The 17659-nt window shown below is 46.2% G+C and overlaps 5 protein-coding genes across 5 annotated transcripts; 2 read left to right on the forward strand and 3 right to left on the reverse strand.

Annotated features, from left to right (window-relative positions):
- Positions 1-56: 56 nt before the first annotated feature.
- GL218_04359 (putative Xaa-Pro aminopeptidase P) lies at positions 57-2221 on the reverse strand (the record flags this gene model as incomplete). Its single annotated transcript, XM_033580959.1, has 4 exons — positions 57-482; positions 539-800; positions 862-1945; positions 2011-2221. The coding sequence occupies 4 exons, from the start codon at positions 2219-2221 to the stop codon at positions 57-59; spliced, it is 1983 nt and encodes a 660-aa protein (XP_033435950.1).
- A 964-nt stretch (positions 2222-3185) lies between these two features.
- On the forward strand, positions 3186-6660 carry GL218_04360 (uncharacterized protein; the record flags this gene model as incomplete). Its single annotated transcript, XM_033580960.1, has 8 exons — positions 3186-3233; positions 3286-3467; positions 3518-5258; positions 5331-5549; positions 5600-5891; positions 5997-6178; positions 6236-6516; positions 6576-6660. 8 exons carry the CDS (start codon positions 3186-3188, stop codon positions 6658-6660), a joined length of 3030 nt encoding a protein of 1009 aa, XP_033435606.1.
- A 285-nt stretch (positions 6661-6945) lies between these two features.
- On the reverse strand, positions 6946-9766 carry GL218_04361 (Tryptophan-tRNA ligase, mitochondrial; the record flags this gene model as incomplete). The annotated part of the gene is made up of 7 exons (XM_033580961.1): positions 6946-7436; positions 7559-7793; positions 7878-8268; positions 8885-9014; positions 9080-9507; positions 9565-9609; positions 9672-9766. The coding sequence occupies 7 exons, from the start codon at positions 9764-9766 to the stop codon at positions 6946-6948; spliced, it is 1815 nt and encodes a 604-aa protein (XP_033435397.1).
- Positions 9767-10188: 422 nt separating this feature from the next.
- Positions 10189-11336, forward strand: GL218_04362 (COP9 signalosome complex subunit 5; the record flags this gene model as incomplete). Its single annotated transcript, XM_033580962.1, has 2 exons — positions 10189-10213; positions 10306-11336. The coding sequence occupies 2 exons, from the start codon at positions 10189-10191 to the stop codon at positions 11334-11336; spliced, it is 1056 nt and encodes a 351-aa protein (XP_033435399.1).
- Positions 11337-11626: 290 nt separating this feature from the next.
- GL218_04363 (Glutamate-tRNA ligase) lies at positions 11627-13846 on the reverse strand (the record flags this gene model as incomplete). The annotated part of the gene is made up of 6 exons (XM_033580963.1): positions 11627-12505; positions 12574-12840; positions 12908-13291; positions 13347-13384; positions 13445-13517; positions 13577-13846. 6 exons carry the CDS (start codon positions 13844-13846, stop codon positions 11627-11629), a joined length of 1911 nt encoding a protein of 636 aa, XP_033435398.1.
- Positions 13847-17659: the final 3813 nt, after the last annotated feature.

Raw genomic sequence — 17659 nt, forward strand, 5'->3', positions numbered from 1 at the left:
ATCTACATAGATAGCAACGGACAGATTAGAATCGGAAAGGGAAGTTTACCTCCATTTCAGAAAGGTTGTGTTTCCCTCTTCAGCCACTCTGTAGTTAATCCATCATTCTCGAAGTACCCTTTCGTCTTATTCCAGATGTCAGCGTTGTAGTCATTTAGCCATGCCTTCTCTTCGCTTGTCAGAAGATTAGGGTCGATGAGTTTGCGGCAGTACGGCACCATGGTAACATGCTCGAAGCCGAGGTATGGCTTATCGCCGAATTTGTACTTGGTCTGTACTTCCTTGACCATGATGATGTTCTCGATACGAATACCGAATGAACCGTCCTCGTAATAGCCGGGCTCGTTGGAGATGACATTTCCAGCAGATAGAGAAACCTCTGAGTACTGCACTCTCGTACCGATACCGATTGGTCCTTCGTGCACGTTCAGATACGAACCAACACCATGACCAGTACCGTGACGGTAGTCAAGTCCTTGAAGCTAAATCACCGAGTAAGTAAAGTTGGCAGTTTGTAGAGCGAAAGGTTTAGACATACCCATAGATGTTGGCGTGCAAGAACATCTAGTGCGAAGCCTGTCGTTCCCTTAGGGAACACAACCCTATCTAGGGCGATGTTTCCTTTCAACGTGAGCGTGTAAGCTTCGATCTCAGCCTCAGTAGGATTGGCAAAGTGTAATGTTCGAGTTGTGTCTGTAGTACCATCGAGATACTGAGCCCCGGAATCACACAGGTAAACGGCATTAGGATCAATGATTGAACAGCTTCCAGGCTCCGGCTTGTAGTGAATAACGGCGGCGCTAAAGGGGGTTAGTTAGAATCGCTAGGCCATGATACAGTCTCAGAAATACGTATACTTACTTTGGCCCTGTCGATGATATCGTGGGGAAAGAAAGGCCAACAAAGTCCTTCTGTTTCGCACGTAGAGCTTCGAGTTTATCCGCAGCTACAACTTCATCAATGGTCGCCTTCTTTGCTATAAGCTGGTCTTCAAGCCAAGCGAAGTACTCAATTAGAGCGGCACCATCTCTGATGTGGCATGCTCTCATTCCTTCCAACTCGGATTCGTTTTTCACGGCCTTGGAATCGCCTACGGGGCTTCGAATCTCATCCACCGTATCTTCGCCACCAAGCGCTCGCTTCAAAGCCCACGATGCCCGATTCGAGATAAGAATCTTCTTGGTGGCTTCTCCCGACTCCTTGATTTCGATTGATTGGCGAAGCACGGAGGCGTCGTTAAAGATATCTTCATATGGCTTGATAACAACGCCGTTCTCTGCAAGGTAGGATTGGCCCTCGCTGCTTAGCTTGGAGGAGTCGACGTATAGCGTAGCCTCATCGGCAGTCACGATAGCGTACGAGAAGAAGACCGGGTTATATGGAATGTCGTTTCCTCGAAGGTTAAAGAGCCAAGCAATTTCATCAAGCATAGACACGACGAATCCAATCGAGTTTTTCTTCTCGAGCTCCTTTCGAAGTTCGGTAAGCTTCGTCTTGACATCCTTTCCGTTAAATTTCTCGCTCAGAACAATTATAGGTTCGTTGGGTCGAGACGGTCGATCAGCACCCCAAACTATATCAACCAAATTCACTTCAACCGGTGCTAGATCCTTGCCTCCGCTCTTCTTGATCTTCTCCGAGAGCTTCTTGGCAGCGCCACTCGTCAATAAGGTTGGATCTACAGCCACAATTTTACCATCGGCAGCCTGTTCTGCAGACCATTCCTGCCAGGTTGGAACATCCTGGAGACCTTGTTTCAATAGGTGCCAGTTGTCGTCAAGCTGCTTAGATGCTTGATTAAAGTATCGACCATCTGTAGCCAAGGCAGCTTTCTCGTGAGTAATAACAGCGCAGCCTGCAGACCCAGTGAATCCGGAGATGAAGGCACGTCGAGCATCACACGGAGCAATATACTCGGAAGAGTGGCTATCCTCGGACGGGACGACTTAAGAAAATCGTCAGTCGCCAAAACCCAAGGAAGTCAAGAATATTATGCATTGGCTAGCCTACTATACACGTCAACTTTTTTCTCGCTCATAAGCTTGCGGAGCTCGGTAAGACGAGCGGTTGTGTCGACCTTTTCCATATTGATGGCTGTAGCAGTGCTCTGAAACCGATATATCGGGCGTAACGTAGTCGTCGGTGAAGCCCGAAGATTCCACAGTCGAGATCCGAGTTTAGGTATCTTAACGATAGATGAAAACGTAGTCCTCGAAGGCATATACAATGCGCAAGAAGACAAAGAAATTCCTATCGGCATCAACTGTAACGATATTGCCGAACACCAACTGCCGCAACCCAGCAGAGTCTAGCTTAGGGAACCAACTTTAAGATACCACAAGCCTAAGCGTAAATAGCTTTGAAAAAATCCGAGAGGCTTTAATTGTATTATTAAGGAGTCGTATCCATTAGAATCCAGTATCTGTAGTAAATACTCTTAGTTGACGCTTTTCATTGAACGGTAGATGAAGTTGCTAAGGTTAGAGAAGTTAGATCTTGAGGTGACTTAAGAAAAGGTGGGATGGAGAACTTTGGTGGGTTGAAAGTATCTAATGTACTCCTAAAGTGGATATTCCCCATCGGTACTTCGGAATTAAACAATTAATTCTGTTGGATACACAGAATATGGGTTGACTTCGGAAAATAATATGATACAATTTAAGTTCTATACTTACCGGCATGTGCAAAGCATCCGTGCCTCTCACGCGACGGTACACGTATGTACCTCCATATTATACAGAAACCCCACTATCAAAATTGGGCACTAAGCCCTTGTACCTTATGTATAAGTTTGCTGGTACCTTCCAGGTTTACTAACGTTTAAAGCAAAGCGGATAGCGAATTCCAATCACTCATCCATTTATCTCAATTCTTGGCTCCTGTTACACTTAGAGAAGCCTAATAGTGAATTAGAATTGGTCTATAGCCTCTTTACTTTACCTATGAGTATTCAAGGTAGAGAATAAGTACGTCGTTAATCTGTCAAATTTGTTATATGTATTTTTTTTTATTTTTTCTACAGGGGACTCTCGATTAACACGTATCTCAGCCTCGTCTCTTTGATTCTACAAGCATCTGGCCTCTCGCGCACGGATGAATTGGCTGTCTTCAAATTCCATAACCAAACCTTGCAACTCGTTAGTTTCCCGATATGGATGAGGCATCTCACGAAAACCAAAACGACCATGGAAAACATATCGATTGAAACTATTACTCTACCTGAAGTCGAGCATGTAAGTTAGCATATTCAGATTTCTTAGACTATTATATTAATACTCTTCATAGTTGGTTCATGAGCTGTATAAGCCAAACCCCCCTCAAACTATCTCCCGTATCCAAGAAATCCTTCAGACCCTCCAAAAGTCTCCTGGTGGGTGGCAACTTGCAGATGGCCTACTAAGTCGACCAGATCAAAATGTCAAGTTTTTTGGTGCATTAACATTCACCGTGAAATTAAATACCGAAAGGTAATTCTCTGATAGGTTGTCCGAAACTTCTGTTGCTCACTCGTAGATAGTTTATCGGATGAGGACTCAGTATCCGTTCTTCAGAAACTCATCGGTTTCCTTATCACTTCCCTGAGAGATGGAACGGCGGGTTTCGTCGTTAAGAAACTTTGCAGTACTCTAGTCACCTACTTTATCCACTACTCGCATACCTGGCCCAGATGCATACACCATCTTTCATATTGCTTAGATAGCCGCATCTATGTACCTATCGAAGATGCTGATTATGCCTCTCCCTATGAGGATATAGTCCAGTCATTGGATGTTGAAAACTTATACGCGGTGTCGTGGTTTGCACAAATCTTGCCTAGTGAAGCAGAGAAGATTGACGCCAAGCCTGTCAAGTATATCCCCCTACATGAGCGGCTGGCGAATAATGCCGCTGACGTTGTGGTACTCTTGGTTTATGGTATTAAACCTGTTAGCGACCGCAATACCCGTCCGGCGGACTCGATAAGTTGTCTGCAAGCATGGCTCCAATATGTCCAACGAAGTTCCAAGCAGCCATTAATCCAGCAGTTTCGGAAACTAGTTGGCCCTGTTATCAACTGTCTCCCTCACGCCGAATTATATGACGTTGCCGTTGGGCTTCTTACTGAGGCTTTAGAAGATTGGCCATCATTCTTTGTTGGAGATCACATCGAATCCCTATACTCGGTTTTTGAAAGTGACTGGGCCCGGGGTAGATATCGTAGTCTAATCGAGAGTGAGGAGATGGATGACGACGACGTTCATTTTGGACTTTTTATGCTGTCCTTCGGTAATGCACAGGCAATAGATTTGGTAGATGGAACCAACGAAAGAGCCCAACGTTTCCTTGCTATGCTGGTCGGCTTGTTGAGCGCAAAGGGGTACCCCGGGGTGGATGATAAGATATTCGTTCCAGCTCTCGAATTCTGGGGGACATTCGTTGAAATCCTAGCAGGGACTTTATACGAAGACTCAACTAGAGATAGGCAGTGGGATAAACCACCGGTATTGCAAATAATGCAAGCCGTCTCAGAGAGTTCGCGCAAGATACAGTATCCTCACATCACCATTTATAATTCTTGGGACTCTACGGAAAGAGTCGCCTTTGGAGATGCGCGAAAAGATGTTGCCGATTTTCTACAGTCCGTGTATACGATAATTGGTAAAGAGTTGGTCTCCATCTTTGCGAAAAACATGCTGGAAGCCTTACCAAGATCAGCCTGGGCGGAGCTTGAAGCTGCGGCCTTTTGTTTAGGCTCTCTATCTGATTGTCTGCCAGATGAAAGTTTATTCGATGACATATTAACTCAAATATTCGGCTCGTCGTTATTTGATTTATTATGTCAGGGGCAGAGCGTGGTACCCGTCCGGGCGAGACAGACGTGTCTCTCCCTCATAGAACGTTACTCAGAATACTTTGGCCATCACGCAGAGTTCTTACCCGCTGCTCTAAATTTACTCTTTAGCGCGGTAGGCGATAGGCATCTTGCACTGCCTTCGTCGAAATCGATCTACACACTCTGCTCATCCTGTCGATCAATTTTAACACCTGAAGTTGATACTTTCCTCGAACAATACGCAACACTACGCAGTAGTGAACTTGACTCGTTAGCCGAAGAGAGGGTTGTTGGTGCTATTGCATCGATCATACAGGCAGTCCCCGAGGATACGCGGAAGGCGAACGCCTTTAAGAGGTTGCTCACCATGGTCGGGGTAGATGTTGAGACCAGTTTGCAACTCTCATCTTATGGCGAAGGATCTCTCTTGCCTCCTGATAATCCGGTAAGTTTTGCGGTGTTAGAAACGAGAGTAGTGTGCCTTAGTCGGTGATAATTGGTTTCTAATATAGAATAGGTGATAATACGAGCCTATGATTTTGCACAGCGCCCGGACGCACCCGTTCCTGCATCTGAAATATCATTGAATCTAGCCACTCGAGCTCTTCGCTGCCTTTGTAGCATCGCCAAGGGAATTCAGGCGCCCTCTGAAGCCCTTGTAGACCTGGAAGCTGACGACGAAGGTACTCAAGTGTCATCCAATTCTGACCTGCAACAGATACAAATTGATATCATGGTAAGTATGTTCTGCGTCGTTTTGAAAGAGGTAGCTGATAGTGGTTTTAGAGCATTCTAGTTCGGCTTAAGGAGACATTTTCGTGTAATAGCGAAGTTATCGACGTTATCTGTAGTATCCTTCGTGCCGGCTTCTCAGAAACTGAGCCGGGACCGTTCGTATTTCCTCCACAGATGGTCACCGAGTTCATCACGAGCAGGTGGAATAATCGTGTTGCTACAGTGGTTAATACAGCAAGTGTATTTATCACGTCTCTTAGCAGCGGAAACCAAAAGAATTGCATATCAGAGGTCCTCAGTCAACTCTTACCATGGGTTTTTAGCCTACTAAGTCAGCTTTCAGGTGAGTAGCTATTCTAGTATTTAAGGTACCGATAGCTCCTTTATGGGTCTTTGTGCGGCTATCGAACGATACCTCACTTATGATATATCATTAACGTTATTGTAGAACCCGAGCAAGATCCTGAGCTGGCACAGTATGGTATTGAATTTGCCCAGAGAGTTATGTCGAAGCGCCCAGAGATACTTATGTCCCAACCCGCAAATATGCTTGAGTTCCTCTTCATGTTTGCCATTAAGCTACTAAATGGAAATGAACCATTACCCAAAGCAGCAGCGGCCGATTTCTGGGTTAGTCATCATTGGAGGTATAAGAAGTATTGGTAAAACTGACTGTACGGGCATTAGTCTACATTTATTTCACTCCGAACAACCGATGAGAACACTACAGCTATTGTAGAAAACGCGATAACATATCTAGGCCCTAGGTTGTCCGAATCACTCATACAGAACATCGGAGGCAAGGCAGCGAGAAGCGAACTCGACAAGCTTAGCGAGCCGCTCAAGAAGCTGGTAGCGCAGCAGGTCAATGCTCGTCAGTGGTTAGGAGCAGCCTTACAAGATCCGGCCTTCCCTAGCGACAAAGTGTCACCAGAGGACAAGGAACTATTCCTCAAGAAAGTAATTATGTAAGTTTACCAAGCATTATTTACTGACACGTCGTAATGGAACTGACATTTCGGTATAGGCTACGTGGTCAGCGAACAACTAATGCTCTCGTTCGATCATTTTGGCTAGCTTGTAGAGGATCTAACTTTGCGTATACATCGTGATAACTTACTCGGAATATCACTGTTAGCATCGTTCAGGCTAGCCGGCGCGAAGGCTATTACAGATTGGACAAGATCCAGTGTGCAATTCTAGACTAGGCTACGTCTAAAATGAAATGCTGAATTCATCGTACTGTAACTTTGTCGATTGCCTATTTCCGCCGTAGTAGTTTGTAGTGAAGTTGTGAATAATACTACAAATGTTAGCTATGATGATGCTACGTCTATCGTAACTGTCGAGTATAATACACGTCTTTAGCTTCTCTAATGCACTTTTCTATTCTTACCCTAGAAAAGTTGCGCCCCCGACCCCAACCCAACCGCATCCCTCACCATCCTCATCGTCTCCTCCGCATTCCGCCTCGCCACCTCTGCGCCCTCGGCCTCAATCTCATCAAGCCACTTGCCCCCCTTCCGATTCAAAAACTCATCGTGTCGGTCCCTCACCCCGTGCAGCTCTATGCACACGGCCTCCGCCACGAGCTCCTTCAGATCCTTGAGCGAGGCGCCGGAAAGCTGGACGGCCAGCTCGTCGGGGCGCAGGCTCCGGCTTCCCTCGGCGCTGCCGCACTGCGATAGCAGCTCGAGCAGGTTGGCGACGCCGGGCCGCATCTCGGGGTCGTAGGTCACGGTGTTGTGGCTGTCGGTTACGGCGTTCTTGATGCGCGAGCGGATCTCGTTGGGGGGCGCGGTTATGGTTATGCGGGAGCGGTGGCTGGGTGTTGATTTTGACATTTTGGAGGTCGGGGTTGTTAGGGACATTATGCGGGGGGAGGGGGCTGGTTTGGTGGTTGGTTAATGTGTTTTTGATGTGTGTATAGGTATATATAGGGAAGGGGGGAGAAGAGGAGTGGGATTAGAAATAGAGGAGAGAGGAGAGGAGAGGAGAGGAGAAACGTACTGGTTATGGTCTCGGGCGGGACGAGGATGTTCTTGAACGTGTGGTTAAAATTAGTCGCACACTCGCGCGCGAACTCTAGGTGTTGCCGCTGGTCGTCGCCGACGGGGACGTGGGTTGCGCGGTGCACTAGGATATCGGCTGCTTGGAGCACGGGATACGAGAATAGGCCTAGCTTTAGGTTTGTCATGGATTCTTCTTCGAGGTCGCCTGCTTTGTTGTTCATTTGGAGTTTGCTCTGTATATCCAAGTTAGACATTCATATCTAGACATGATAAATAATCATGGATTAGAAAAGAGTAAAGGGGTAGAGAAAACTTACCTTCCACTGCGTCATCCTCCCCAGATACCCCATCGACGCCGTGCAGCTAAGAATCCACATGAGCTCGGTATGTTGGGGCACAGAGCTCTGGAAGAATATCGTAGACCCTTTATCCGGGTCGAGGCCGATAGCTAGCAGCGCGGCTAGCATCTCGCGGCGCTGCATGCGTAGGACCTTGGCGTCTTGAGGCATGGTGATGGCGTGGAGGTCTACGACGGAGAAGAGCAGTTTATCCTCGGGCTCCGCATCATCTTGAAGCTTCCTCCATTGCCGCAATGCCCCTAAGTAGTTTCCTAGGTGCGGGACACCGGTGGGCTGGATGCCTGAGAAGATGACGTTTGGCTTGCGTTTCCTCATCACTTCCCCTGGCTCATCGGTACTGACATCGCTGCTAAGAGTAGACTCGTTACGTCTTTGCTGGTATGTTGCTGGACGTATGGCCTGTCTTCGCGTTAGGCCAGCCAAGGGCCTGCAGCGGGTACAGAGTGTTCGGCGCATCTACTCAGACGCCTAAGCCCTTAAATATATATGATATATCTCAATCTGTGCTGGAGTCTGAGTCTCGAGGGTATTTGCTGTATTAAAAGAAAGGACCTGTGTAATTTATCAGTAATACATTCTATAAATATGAAATGTGAAAATAAATATCTTACAACTTAAATTGTTTATACTAATAGTAAAAGATCAATTATAAGAATAAGACCTCGAAGCATTCCTATCATTGTGTGTAAGTCGGATAATTGAAAAGATTCTCGAATGAGATGAATTTTGGACTAATCACAGTAGATACTGTGTATATATACACTGTACATTATTCTCGGTTCTTGATATCGTAGTTCACCCACCCGTATAAGTCATTTAAAGCAAATACATTACATATAAAGTTGTGAATAACTTCAAGAGTTATATTCAATTCATTGGTACGCATATTTAATTGTTGTTGCAATAAGTATATTAACTTCATTGTACAGATGAGACAGTATAGCATTTATCTCGTATGTTTGAACCTCTCGCTAGCTAGCAACTCCTTCACCTTCTCTACCGTGCCCATTGTCTTGTCTCTGCCAAAGCTTTCCATCTTCTGTTCTACTATCTCCTGTAGAGATTTCTCTTGTGCGTCCGCCTTCTTACCGGTACCTATATGTCTAAATTAGCCAACCGTAATCATAGCACTATAATGACTTTAACAATGCCAAACTTACCAATGCTGTCAAACTCCCACACATTTGCCTTCATACCAATACCATAGTATGCGTGCTTCTGCAGGTAGGCTAGCCAGATCTGTACCGTCTCGGGATGTCCATCCCTAATCTGAATCAATCTCCTCCTCGTGACCCTCTCAAAGTTCTCTTGCGACTTCTTGAAGATGAAATGACTCTTTGGCACCGTCCATCGCTCAATAATCTTAGGAAGAGGTACAGGGCCGAATGCCGGGAGGTTTAGGTAGTATGCGGCTCGGAGCGCAAAGTCGCAGAAGAACTCGAGGTTGGGTACGCTGAAAGACCGTAGCTGTAAGTCGCACGAAGGGACTCCATACTGGGCTTCTCGTCGCAGAGGCTGGAGGTAGAGGGCTTGGACGGCCCTGGGAAGTCGGACTTCGTTCTCTTCGCGGGGATCTGGTAACTCGTTTCTGGAAATCGTATAAGTCATTGCGCATTGTCTGAGGGGCTTAAATCCGTATACATACACGAGTTGGGGAGGTCCAGATTTTGAATTAGTGCTAGGATCGGCCCTGATGATTAAGTTAGTCAAATAAAAATCATTGACCCATTCGAACTACAAGTCGAGCCTTACACCGAGGCTTGTGTGCGGGCGCTCACGATACCTGCTAGGGTATTTCGCGGCGGTTGGACCTTTGGGATGTCAATTAAGTTGTTCTGGAACTTCATTTCCTGGAGAACCTACTAATGGTCTAGATAAGACCTGCCGTAGCGGTCTTACTATAGTAGATCTAGTCATGACGTGACAATTGTTCTCTCTTCCCCAGAGTTCAACTGCGCGATCTTGAAGATGAAAGAAGTGGATCCTTGATGAGGCTCGAAATTTAAGGCGTTATCGATAAGGACTTTTACAGCTTCGAAGATTCTAAGTCAGGCTTGCATAAAGATAAGGTACCTAAAATAAGATATTCATTGAACAGATATATGCAACAAATAACTTGATCTTTATCGAAGCTTCTCTTATCCTTTATCTTTAACCCCACGTTACTGCCTACATCCATCCTACAGTTCACGATTCCGCCCATTATAACAACTTACATCAATCTGCTAATTTTGACTGTTAGCGATCACAATAAATCTAGTCAGCCAAGATGGAGGTGGCAATGAAATCGTGGGGTAAGCTTTTATACTACTTCCTTCTCCTATTCCTATAACTATCCAAATTCTCAAAGAAAATACCATATGTACTAACAAACAGCCCCGCGTAGAGCTCGATAACGACATCAAGCTTGTCGATCCCGTACGAGACGCCCTCTACAACTACTCCGACGACCGCCAGACCGAAGTAAACTCTGCAAAACCCTGGAAAGATAACCCAAACCACTTTCAACATGTACGCATCAGCGCCGTCGCCCTCATCAAGATGGTCATGCACGCCAGAACAGGCGGCTCTATCGAAGTTATGGGGTTGATGCAAGGCTACACGGACGGCGACACTATTGTCATTACGGATGCTTTTGGTCTCCCCGTAGAGGGCACAGAGACGCGTGTTAATGCTCAGGACGATGCCAATGAATACATGATTCAATACCTACAGCTCTCCCGCGACCAAGGTAGCCGTCAAGAAAACGTTGTGGGTTGGTACCATAGTCACCCCGGCTACGGCTGCTGGCTCAGCGGCATCGACGTCGGCACACAAAGCATGCAGCAGAAATTCAACGATCCTTTCGTCGCAGTGGTTATTGACCCAGATCGTACCATCAGCGCAGGCCGCGTCGAGATCGGTGCCTTCCGCACATACCCTGATAACTACCAACCCACAGAACCATCCACTTCCTCATCCTCAGGCCAAGCCGTACCGTTGTCCAAAGCCGAAGACTTCGGTGCTCACGCGAGCAAGTACTATAGTCTAGGAGTGTCGCATTTCAAGTCAACGCTAGACTCAAGCCTACTGGAGCTGCTGTGGAGCAAGTACTGGGTGCAGACCCTATCGCAGAACCCGCTACTGACAAACCGCGACTACGGCGACAAGCAAATGCTAGACCTAGGCTCCAAAATCCGCGAAGCCACCCTGTCATGTCAGCGCAACTCTAGGGGAGGTCTCGGTGCGGGAAGCAAGGCGCTCGACGCGGAGATGGACAAGCTTGCCCGCACAAGCCACTCCGTCGCCATGAATGAGAAGCAAGGGCTTATGGCGATTGAAGTCAAAGCTAAGATTTTCAACGGGCTGGGTGATACTACTACTACTACCACTACCACTACGAATCCAGCTCCGGATACTATTATTACTACAACGTAGGAATAAATATTCCGTAGAGAATTCTGGGATGTTATGATATGGCACACGTCGTACGGCCGCTATTACGAGACATGAAGCATTGGACGGCGTTTTCGGCATCGGATAGGAAAGGGGGGCTGATTATAAAAAAGTAAGAATAGTAATACAGAGTACAGGATGCTTTGTACCTGATATACACAAGTCTTTTTTTTCTCTTCATTCCATGACTTGATTGACTACTGTCCTTCTTTTTTTGCGTGGTTTAGATCTGTGGTTGCCAAGTAATGCTCGTAGACTTGGCTTGACCTGACCTAAACTTCCGACTCGACTTCTTCAACTTCTTCGCTCTTAGCTACTTCATACGCCTCATCCACCCGTCTCATAGTCTCCTCCTTGCCTAGTACAACTAAACTCGGTATCAACGACGGTCCGGGCCGCGACCCAGCGACGACCCAGCGCAGGAGATGGTATCCCCAGAGCTGCGGCTCTTGGTGACTAGAGCCCGACTCGGAAGTCTTCGACGTAGCGTAGATAGACCTCAAGAACGGCAAGATAGCACTCTCGATCCTCTGTTTAGTCCACTCCGAATCCTCCAAGGCTTCCAGAATATCGCGCAGCGTGGCCGTAAGTCCCGATACGGTCTGGGGGTAGCGGTCTTGGTCCCCGCCCTGCCGCTCCTCTTCGTCATCATCGTATTCTTCTTCTTCCTCTTGCAGCTCCTCTTCGACAGGCGTACCTAACTCCCGGTCCGTGTATATTTCGTCCACGTTCGCTGTCTCCTCGTGTAAACTGGAGCGGTACAGCGACTCCGGGACTTGCCAGATTAGGAACCGGTTGCGCGATACGTAGGTCTCGGCGTCTTTATAGTTCTGCATGTCGAGCTGTAGGACTTGGTCTAGATAAGGTTTGGAGATGGTTGCGGTGGTGGCGGTGGTATCGCTGGCGAGAGGGACCATGGGGCCTAGCTCGGATACGATTTTGCTGTTGATGCCAGGGGCTGGGGTTGGGTCTTCGGAGTCTGCGTTGCGTGCGTCTTCGTATTTTTGCACACGGGATGTGAGAGCTGGGAGGAGGATGTGGGAGACGCGTGAGGGGCCGTGTGCTTGGGCGAGACGCTTTACGTGTGCTTTTTGTAGGTACTCGTGCTTGTTGTTGACTGTTATGTCGCCCTTGGTGAAGCCGAGATGGAACTATATTTCCGAGTTAATATTATTTTGAATAGGAGTTTAGCTCATCCAAATGACGATGTGCCACTTACCCTTTTGACCATGTCTTTCAGATCCATAACTTCCTGCTGCCCCTTTACACCCTTCCCCATGCTCCAGCCCAGCAGCATGACGTAGTTGAGTAGTGTGCTAGGTAATATACCCCGATCTCGCCAAGATGCGATATCGACGTCGCCATGGCGCTTGCTCAGCTTTTGCCTCTCTTCGTTGACTAGGAGTCCGACGTGCGCGAATAGAGGCATCTGCCATCCGAAGGCCTCGTAGAGTGCTACGTGCCTGGGTGTAGATACTAGCCATTCCTATATTTCTCTTCGTTAGCTATGATTCCGTATAAATATTAAAGGGTGACGTTGGAATGTCACTCACAGCTCCTCTAATAACGTGTGTAATCTCCATTAGATGGTCATCGACGACGTTAGCAAAGTGGTAGGTTGGATACCCGTCCTGCTTAATAATGATGAAGTCATCTTCTACGGTAGGCTTCTTGTAGTAACCGTAGACGAGATCGTTGACGACAGGCTGCTGGCCGCATTTGAATCGTACACAATGCGGCTCGCCGTTCCCTGCCCGACGCGCGGATGCATCTGGAGAGATGTGCGAGCAGGTCCCATTGTAGATGGGCTGCTTGCCCTCCTGAATATTTATGGATCTCATCTGATCCAAGTCCTCAGGCGTGCAGAAGCATCGATAAGCGAGGCCTTCATTTATCAGTTGTTCCGCATGCTGGTTATACAGCTCTAATCTCTCCGACTTTGAACAGGGTTAGTATCGCGATGATATAGTAGTGAGCTATGATAAGGAATACCTGCTTATATGAGCCATACTCTCCACCAACATCGGGACCTATAAGAAATCATGAATGAGAATTAAGAGTAGTTTATTATATGAGTGCAATTCTCGTACCTTCATCCCAACTCAACCCGGTCCATTTTAGATCTTCGAATAACCTCGTCTCGGCATCTTCTACAATTCGAGACTGAGATATGTTAGAATATCGACCCACCGTTCAAAACTATAGGAACAAATGGAACTCACCTGGTCCGTGTCTTCAACCCTGAGTATGAACTGGCCGCCCGTGGCCCTTGCAAGCAAGTAATTATATAGTGCTGTCCTCAACGAGCCTATATGCACATATCCAGTTGGAGATGGTGCAAATCGCGTCCTAGCTGGAGTATTGGGGAGAGAAGTCTTGGATTTTTCAGCCGGCTTGGTCCGGCCTGAGAATTTGTGTCGCTTTAGAACTTGCGGCGAGCGAGCCAACAAGGGCCGATATAGAGGACCACGTATGATATAGAGACCTCTCATGACCCGTCATGAATTGATTCCCTTACTTTCTAGTTTTGTTAGAATAATGTATGATTCGACTTACACGCCAGTGATTGCGCTTTGAATTGGACGCAAAAAGTTTTACTTCGAGTAATGCATATATCATTACCCAATTCATGCTATCTAAATATACGTATTTCTTGATATATACATATGCAACACTCGAGACTACGACGCAAGATTTCCATGAGGCATACGAAATTCATCATTAATTTAAATAAAAATAATTATTTTAAAACTCATGTATGTATTATGTAGTAATGTTATTATATTTGATACCATGTTTAGGCTTCGATGAAAGACTATCTATAGCTGTTCTCTCTGTAATGTTTTTCTATGATCCGACATTGTCTATGTAATTAGAGTATTGCATCGACTGTCTAAGCTGTTGAATCTTGAATATCCCTAGATAATTCCTTTAACCCGGCTGACTCCCCCCTAAAATGATGCACCACGCGCATGTGGCGAAGCATGGAATGGAAGTTTTGATGTTCCTTCCCACACTTCTCAGGACAGGGCCAAACATCGGTTTTGGCCTGATTTTTGGCATAAGAAGAGCGGGCCTTATGCTTGCTCTGTGCTTCTTTCATGTATAAGAAGTAATATTTAGCTTATTCTCTAGGCATTTTGTAGTGTGCCGACTGAGCCCCGCGTTGTATGCAGAGTGTTGTACCTGCAATGATAGAGTTGATTAAAGAGTGTAAATATGGGCAATTATTCATAGCCTTGGAGAACCCCTATGGGGACAGTGCCGTTTAATAGTCTCAGAGCCGACACCCACATGGCAGAGGTGCCTATTAAAATAAAATTGTCAATAATAGGACTTTTCTCAAAAGGTAGGTAAGGAGAACAAAGACTTACGTGTGCTGAAATTCCTGGACTGGAATTCTATACAGCGAGACATCTTATTCTAAGGGGCTATGACTAGTCAGATTGTGGTCATTTCGAATCAATGTCTTATCTCGGAGTAGAAAAGGGAACTTACAAGTAAATATTATTATTATTTATGTTAGTCATGCGGCTGCTTGATGATGGCATCATGGGTCTTAGTTATCAGTTGCCATTGCCATGGCAAAGCGCCGACGCGAAAGATGTTGGAGAGGTGAGTGAGTTCCTTTCCATGCTTTGGTTAAGGTTCGGCATTAGGAGTCTAAGGTCCAATGGGCATAAAGACTTGTTTGTTAAGACATGGTGCTGTTAAGGAAAAGTGTTAGCACTCCCCACGCCTCGTGTCGCGTCGCAAGATACTTGTGAAGAGAGACACCAAGTTGAAGAAGGTAACATGAGTCAAGTATACAAGATTTTAAAGAGAGGATAATACATACCTTAGGTAATAATGTATAAGTTGGATTAGGGATATTAGGTAAATTAGGTAGAAGAGGGACAGTAGGGAGGTTAGGCAACTAGGTGAGTTGGAGTTGGAGTGTATGTTAGATTAGGAGTATGTGTTAAGTCGTGGAGATAAGATCTATGAATCTTTCAATTAGTTAGCAATTTTGTAGTTCGGGATATGTTTGAGTATCTGATGTAAGTTTTATGGATTGGAAAGAACGAAGGGACGTGCGCCTTGAAATAGACTAAAGTCCTGAGGTTATCTTGCCCACCTAAGGCGGTGTGTATCGCATTGCGGGGTAGTGGTAGCAGAGCAACAGCGATGAAAAGAAATGTGATGTGGAGGATATGAAAAGGAAGTTGCGAAAGGATAGAAAGAGGTAATGATGTTCAAGGAGAGGTAGATAGAATGCGAAAACTGTAGATAGAAGTGCTAATGTGAAGGGGAGGGAGGTTGTATCTGTAAAAGGAGATTTCACCAAAGCTTGCTAAAAGAAGCATAACAAGACTTTCAAGAGCTCCAAGGTCTCTAGTCTCGTGTGCTGTATGAAGATGTACTGCAGAGAGTAAAGAGGTATGGTAAGAGAGTTTGAACATACCTTTGGTGTCATGTATTATTGTTAAGGTAGAGAACCTATACCCCCTTTTCCTGGACTTTTGCATAGGGAAGGTCGCATTGAACGAAAGAGGAATTATGAAAGTTAGAGAGATAGTTATTATAATAGTTATTATGTTGTTGGAATAAGTTTATGTTGTTGTTAGAATATATTGATGGTGGTTGATAGTTTAGAAGTTAGAATGAAGGTGGAAGAAAATGGCGAAGGGTGGGAAACGGGCGCATTCTTTTATACACTCGAAAAGAGTTTCTGCCGGTAAACTTGGCGGTGAGCTTGCCAGCTGCTCGATTAGCGCGAAATACAGCTATTCTACATCTTTTGTTGGTTTGGTAGGCGTTGCTGGGTAAAAATAGGGGCAAGTACTGAGTCACATACAAATCGCGGTTTCCATAGAACACCTCACCTACCCCCACGAAAAGTCCAATTTAGAAAGTACGATATGCTTCGGAAGGAGCGTCGATGCACGGACTTGTTATGTATCGAGGTATATTTAGGTAGTTGTATCTTGAGTCGTTCAGGTACCTTAGGTACTGGCCAAATCTAGTCTACATCACAAAGTATCCGGGAGACAATATGCTTAACAAGGTATCTACGGAATGGGCTTAGGGTACGACCCTGTTACTTCCGCTTAAAAGATATTTTAATTGTTGTGAAGGAAAGAATGCCTTATTTTCTATATGAAGTAATGGCGTCGCCTAGCAAGTGCCTACTGTAGGCCAAAGAACTAGGAAAATTCAACCAGGTACTATCAGTTGCTAACTACAGGATGACGGCCTGTTATCCGCAATTAACTTTAGAGAAAGGAAAATACTAACATAGAATACAGAGCTAGAAACAACAGCAAAATTCGATATAATCGGCGGATTGTGCAAACTTTCTCACGAACAACCATCTTCCTCTTTCATCACATTGATGCTTTGATACATTCGACCCTTTCTCCTGCCCTCCTCTTTTCTGTCATTCTCATCAACTTCACGGTTGGCTATACTCCTGGTCAAGTTAGTATCAAATAACTCCCCATATATTTAAGCAAAAGAAAGATTGGTAGCTTACCTCAGACATAGGACTTGGTTATGCCATTGAGGCATCATGCTGCTCCTTGGCGTGGTGCTGATGAAAGCGCGAGCATCGTAAAGCTGAATACACAGATGCGAAGACTCTAGTACACGGTTGCGCATTATCTCCACTGCCAGGCCAAGCACACTGGTACAATGCCTCTCCGAGCCTGATGGGCGTGTGGTTGAGCTTAATGTGGGCTTGAAGATCCCTCTCAGTCTCAACGGTCGTATTACAACCCGGCCAGAAACATACGGTTCCAATGTGGGTGGACATGACGTGTTCTAGTAGGCCATGTTTGGCTGCATAGTCATTGCTACATTGAGAACACTTGTGCCTTACGTTGCTTTTGACAGGCTGACCAGCCTCGGCCTCATCGGCCTCATCGGCCTCAGCGGCCTCAGCGGCCTCAGCAGCCTCAGCGTCGTCGGCCTGGGGGGACGGGAGGGCCTGGGGGGCCTGAACCTGTTGCTGCCGAGCCTGGATAGCTTGTTGCTGAGCCATTGCGGCTTGCGCAACTTCAGCAAGCATAGCCGGCTCGATAGGCTGGATGCCCGGTGGGGCAAGACCGGGTCCGTCTAATACATGGTGTTAGGCATAGGACACAAGTAAGTAAAAGCGTACAATAAATGGCAGAAGCGCCATAGCATCTCCGAAGCGATATTCACGCAGAAGCAACATGTAAGTTTCCTCTAACAAACGCCTTCGTGATTATAATGGCTGAAATATAATTATCATAGGAAAGGTTCACACATACAAATTACTCCCCCGGTCTGGACATAGCCAT

The sequence above is a fragment of the Daldinia childiae genome (genome assembly GCF_008694065.1).
Source record: "Daldinia childiae strain JS-1345 chromosome Unknown Scaffold4, whole genome shotgun sequence".
Lineage (NCBI taxonomy): Eukaryota > Fungi > Ascomycota > Sordariomycetes > Xylariales > Hypoxylaceae > Daldinia > Daldinia childiae.